At 47.6% G+C, this 6,000-nt stretch overlaps 2 protein-coding genes across 2 annotated transcripts in view; one reads left to right on the top strand and one right to left on the bottom strand.

Moving 5' to 3' along the window:
* The window catches only part of LOC131882023 (uncharacterized), a 32,265-nt gene that overhangs the window by 4,616 nt on the left and 21,649 nt on the right, over positions 1–6,000 (bottom strand). The gene's annotated exons all lie outside the window — the stretch shown is intronic.
* LOC131882022 (uncharacterized) lies at positions 3,784–5,911 on the top strand. Its single transcript, XM_059229040.1, has 2 exons — positions 3,784–4,659; positions 5,223–5,911. Exons 1-2 carry the CDS (start codon positions 3,882–3,884, stop codon positions 5,822–5,824), a joined length of 1,380 nt encoding a protein of 459 aa, XP_059085023.1. The 5' UTR covers positions 3,784–3,881; the 3' UTR covers positions 5,825–5,911.

The raw sequence follows: 6,000 nt of genomic DNA, 5'->3' as shown, positions 1-6,000 counted from the left end.
TCCTGCTGATCATCTTTTTGGATTTCAAAGAGCGGAAAGCAAGAAAGAGCATCGGCCACGTGATGTTTTTTGCCTGGGATCCATTGCACGTCGAACGTATAAGCCGCCAATTTCATCATAATCCTTTGAAGACGGTATTGTCCATGGATGCCAAGTTTCAACCCTTGAAAATGCCAACCAGAGGTTTGTGGTCTGTTATGACCGTGAATTTTTGAGGAGCGGGGAAATTGGCAATTGCGGCGACCTTGGAGGGGTCTGGGCGAACACCATCTGTGCCAATGATGTATCCCGCGAACTCGACAGAATATCCCANAACCCTTGAAAATGCCAACCAGAGGTTTGTGGTCTGTTATGACCGTGAATTGGATGTCCAAGAGATAAAGACGGCAATGTTGAGGAGCCCATTGGACAGCCAATGCCTCTATTTTGCATATGGCATAACGTGTCTCTGCGTCTGTCAAATATCGAGATCCGCACTGCAGCAGTTTTGACTGGCCGTTAGGATACGTCTGAAGGAGGGCATACCCTAATCCCTTCAAGCGAGAGGCGTCAGTCAAAAGAAGAGAAGGGAGTGCGGGATCAAAATGAGCCAAAACCGAACCTCTTGGCGTAGTGAGGATGGCTTTCACGGCGTTGAAAGCGTCCTGATGCTCGGACAACCTAATGAAGGCAGTGTCCTTCTTCAAAAGATCTCGAAGTGGTTGAGCAGCGTGGGCCAAATTGGGCACAAATTGCCCTAGCTGATTGGCCAGTCCAAAAAATGATCGGAGATCAGTGATGTTTTGAGGAGCGGGGAAATTGGCAATTGCGGCGACCTTGGAGGGGTCTGGGCGAACACCATCTGTGCCAATGATGTATCCCGCGAACTAGACAGAATATCCCATTTGTGCTTTGGTCTTGAAGAGTGTGATACCGTGTTCTTTGCATCATTGAAGAACGGCCTTTGTCTTGATGATAAGGTTGGAGAAAGAATCCCTGCACACAAGGATATCGTCAACGATTTTCTTGACCCCTGCAAGGCCAGCCAAAGCATGGTTGCCACGAGCGCAGAATTCATCACCAGAAGCGTTTAGACCCATTGGGCCCCTGCAGTAACAAAAGTGACCAAAAGGTGTCAAGAATGTTGTGAGAGCTCTTGAATTTTCATCCACCTCCACCTGCCAATTGCCTTTGACGGCATCAAGGACGACAAACCACTTGGAGGGCGGTGGGATCGAAGTGGATATGTCCTTGGCAGATGGGAATGGGTGGATTGGTCGTTTGACATATTTGTTACGGGAAGTAAAATCCAAAACAAGATGAACTGATCCATTGGGCTTTGGGACCACTAGACTTGGGCCCACCCATGTTGAAGTTTCAGGGGTACCTTCAATGATCCCCGAAGTGGACATAAACTCAAGTTCCTTTTGAGTTTGATCAGCGTATGCAAATGGAACATTTCTTGCAACTGTGACGTGGGTGGGATGAATTTGAAGATCGTCCTTCAGATGAATGGTCATTGGTGGTCCAATCATGGGTCTGAGCTTGTCAGACGAATCAAAGACGGAGGGATTTTGGTCCAAGAGATCACTAATTCCGTCCTTGACCTGCTCCTCTGACGGATCTGACAGAATGGACCGCGAATGGGTCACTTTCCCAAGAAACGAGGGCTTGTCAAGCGTTGTAGCTGATGGAGCGTCCTCTGGAAGGAACGGAAAGATGGGATTTAACATCCTGAGGTCGATCATGGAGTGCTAGGACAGGAGGACTTGATCGTGGATATCAGGGGTCTCAAAAGCGGGAAGGTGAGTTTGATATTTTCCCAAATGAAAGATTTTGAGATCCACAGCTTCATGGCATTTCAGTTTCAAATTGTTGGCAGCCAGAATCGAACGAGATTGAGAACCGTCAATGGGGACTCCATATCGTTCTGAGATGAGTGTCTCTGTTGCGCCTGTGTCAGGAAGTACGAGCATGTGGATCGGAGTGCCAATGTCGGGAAGGCTCTCGACTGGGGTAGTGAGAGGGAGTGGGACGAGTTTTGGTGTGATTGACACGAATGATGGTGGTGTTGACGGGTCTCGAGTTACCAGGAAAAAGGGAAGTGCTGGTTCTGAACGAGATTTCGAACGACCACGCCAAAAACGGCCTCCAGTGCAAACCAATACAATATGGCCTAGCTTGTTGCATTTGCTGCAGGTTTTGCTCCAAGCAGGACAGTGCTCTGGAGCAGGAAGTGGCGGGTTCCCACAACCATTACACTTGCCCCGAAGTGAGTGGGGATTAGTTGGGTCATTGCTGGGTTGGATCTAGAAAACGATTTGTCCTTTTTCCCAGATTTTGATTTCTTGTACGAGGAAAGAGCAGCAACGGTGGTGGATTGAGAACTAAAAGAAAGGGAAGCTTTGACTGCGTGGCCCGATTCTCAAGCCATTGCCGTACAATTAAGAATATCACGGGTTGGACTAGCTTGTCAAAGAAATTCTTCACGTAATCGACGATCCGAGCTACCGGTGACCAACCTCAAAATGTAGTGATCATCTTCGCTCATGGTGGCGAGTTCAGCTTCCTTGCCTTCAAGTTGGAGTCGAAGGTACCAGTCACTAAAACGCTCATCTGATTGTTGATCGCATCTAACCAAGTTAAATTGTCTTGTAAGTAGCGGAGTGTATTAGGCAAAAATATTCTCAGCCTTGCAATGCAGCCGTCATCTCCCATGATTGGTGTAACATTCTCAACCTTTGGGTTCAGATTAACCTTTAGCCTTCTCGTTTCGCGGCTGCAGTCACGAAAAGGCTAATGCAGCTTTAGGCCAAGGAAAACGGCCGTTTACCGTTGAAAGTCAGATGAAATTGGTGAATAATTTGTACTAGCCGATTGGAAGACCCTAGAGGGATTGTCAGAGAAATGGCACTCAGAGATTTTTTTGGTTCCCGCGAGTCTGCTTGGTGCGTGCAATGGGGATTAGCTTGGTACACATTTAATTAAGAGATTCTCAAAACAAAGTTCCGATTTCAGAGCGGTTTATTTCCAGTGGGTTTATTGCTCGTTTGTCTGATTGTTTGATCTGAGTAAGGCAAGGGAAGTCGATCGGCCCGACATCCTGTTGGCCTATAGTCATAATGTGTTCAAAACCACTGAGTTATCAGATCGATCTTTCTCGGGCAGCCTCTGTCAAATATTTCGGGGATAATTGACCTGGTCTGACGTGTTCGTTTTGAACACCTGACTCTGGTCTCATGTTTTGACCTTCAGCATTTCAATCACTCAGGTTTATTCCAGATTAGACACCCGAAAACATTAATTAACAAACAAAAATGACAGGTTGCGCATTGTCTTTCTGAAACTTATGGAGTCTACTTATGAGAACAGGCCTGTTATTTCTTCTTCTCCTTCTCTGTTCATGTGCTCAGTAATTGCTTTATGTATTTGAACGAATTTTATTGGACTATCCAACAAGATAAGCTTTGTTTTCATATTGATTATAAATAAACACTGAGTTTTTTTTTGTAAATCAACATGAATATTTTTGCGAATCTTCAGCAAGTTATTCCGATCTAGATTGAACTCGAATCCACGTTGAGAGGTGCTTTAACCTTTGGACACAACCTTTTTGCTCCCACCAGCAACATGTTTTGTCCAGCAAATCGGGCAGTATATCGGATCTATGTAAATCTGTGTTCAAAAATATATATTTCCCCGACTGAGGATGAGAGAGAAAACGATATTCCGTGTTTTCAAATGAAATTCTTCCGAAGGAGAGCATCTTGCATTGATATCAGCTCTTCATCCGTTCAAACAAATGTTATTAAGCGTGGAGTTGCCCGACAAGTCGGACGTGAGTCAACCCCGTTCTTCCAATCATTGAGTGTTTTAGTGTCACCCATCCGTCTGCCATCGCCATGTCTGGACCCTCCCATCAGCCAGAACTCGTCCGGGACGATTCTTCCCCAGTTCTTCAGGGTCATGGGACCGTTGGCCTCGAAGAAGTGTCTGCGGGGGTGGTTCCTGCCCAATTCAAAGGGCGCCCCAAACGATCGACCAGGCTGTCTCGAAAGGCAGCCTCGGTCCCGGAAGATGCCGTCACAGAGCTTGACCCTGCTACGGTCGCCACGACCGAGGAATTTCCGTCCAAACGCGCTCGGAAGAAGACAGGCGTCAAACGACCGCCGCCGTCCAAACTTCTCGTTTCTTCATCCAAAGAGTCAGACACGGATATTGATGTCGGCCATCGCCGGACCCGTAATAAGGCTCGTAAAGGGGATCGCGACCAAGTACCTGGGCTATCCCCTTCTCAGATGCATGCCATCTCACAAATGCTGAGTGAGCGTGACAAACAAGCTCGACATAGGTCCACCCGCAAGCCCCGTTGGTCCTTCTATTCGTCCGAGTCCAGAAGTGACGCGCCTGTGGCTTCTGGCTCAAAAGGGCCTGGCCTGGACCGTTTTCGAAACCAGGGCCCCTCTTCCATATCTCATCCCACCAATTCCTCTGAAGGACCTGACGACGCTCAATCGCACGATGACGACCCAGACGATTCCGACAATGAGGTTGGTGGGGATCGGAGGCTTACCCGAAATCGAACAAAGAAGACCCCCCAACCAACAGGATATTGGTTGGGAAAAGGGAAGGACCCTTCGGGTGCGGGAAAAATTGCCCGCTCTCGCGAAAAGCTTTCGGGTGAGTGGCCTTTCATTCCGTGTGTAATTGTTACTATTAGTTTAAATATTTAGTTTTGAATTTGGTAAAATTTTCCAGTCTGTGTGTTGGTGGTTATATTTAAGTATTGCTGCCTAGTTCGGAGTTTACCAACACACGTGTTCCAAGGAACAAATGCGCCGGATGGGCTGCAAGTCGCGGTTGGGCCCTACTGGGCCGCGGACTAAATTGTGATCCTAAAGCTTATTACAGTTGCAAGCTTGAAGACGACTTCAAACTTGGAAGTACTCGAAGTAATTGCTTCACGCTCAATAAGCTAGTGAGCGAGCTTTGTTGCGCCTAGAGGGCTGCCAGTGCCCTAACGGGTGATTGTCTCTGATAATCTTGACCACAATGTGATGCTGAATGTCAATTGCGCCTGGAGGGCTGCCAAAAGAGATTGAAATCATAATGGCCAACTGTTTCCATTTAGGTTGAGCGCTACTTGAGCTGCTTTGAGTATACGGGCCTATGCCCGCGTTTTCCCGTCTAAATTGAGATCTGTTTGGCATGGCGTCTGGTTGATCCCATCCCTATCCTTTCAGACCGTCGCTCAAAAGCACGAGGGAAAAATTCTCAGATTGAGGAAGTATGCCGAGGAATGGTACCAACGGCTCGATACGCAACTTCCCATCTCCTCATGGGATTCCAGCTTCGAGAGGCAAGACGGCTTTGGCGACTTCTAGGCTCTCTTCATCCAGACCGAGATGAGAAGAGAAGAGAGGCAACACACAATCATCTAGGGGCCGCCATTCAAATTGGAATCGATGGGGCTCGACATGAAATTGAAATGGCTCGTGTCCACGACACACTTGGCCCTGAGGTAGTGGAAGGGGTGGAAGGTAGAGCCAGTAGTGACCAACGATACGTCGGCCGGACAGAGTATGTTGTTAAACAGCTCAAAAAAGCCAAGGTCGAAGATGCTTTGATGCGGTCGAAATCGGCGCCTGTTTCTCACCGTCCCTATTTACATGGAGCCAAATTTTCCCCGAATGGGCGACGACCCCCTTATAGAGGAACGCGGGCAGGCAGGAAAGTAGAGGCCTTGAAGAAACCGATAGGCTTCACCCCGCGTTGTTTCCTTTGCGCCTCCCCTCTCCATTTGGCAAAAGACTGCCCGAAGAAGAAAGAGTTGAAACGGGATTAAACATAACTATAGAGCTGTATTCGAAATTGTATTGACCGAGAATTCTGTGGTGATACAATACAAACGTGTTTTACATTGGGTCCTTTTACTTTTACTTGTTATTGTTGTTGTTGTAGATGATTGCTTGGACAATTGGCATTCCGACAACGACCTTCCTCCTGTACCGGGTCGTATTC

This window comes from Tigriopus californicus, chromosome 6, assembly GCF_007210705.1.
Source record: "Tigriopus californicus strain San Diego chromosome 6, Tcal_SD_v2.1, whole genome shotgun sequence".
In the NCBI taxonomy this organism is placed as follows: Eukaryota; Metazoa; Arthropoda; class Copepoda; order Harpacticoida; family Harpacticidae; genus Tigriopus; species Tigriopus californicus.
Note: the sequence above shows the minus strand (reverse complement) of the source record. Positions and strands in the feature narration are given on the sequence as shown.

Excerpts from the sequence above, each read along its gene's own strand:
- LOC131882022 (XM_059229040.1), top strand. The coding sequence starts at position 3,882 with ATGTCTGGACCCTCCCATCAGCCAGAACTCGTCCGGGACGATTCTTCC. Across the intron at positions 4,660-5,222 it reads CTCTCGCGAAAAGCTTTCGG|ACCGTCGCTCAAAAGCACGA; the intron begins GTGAGTGGCCTT and ends CTATCCTTTCAG.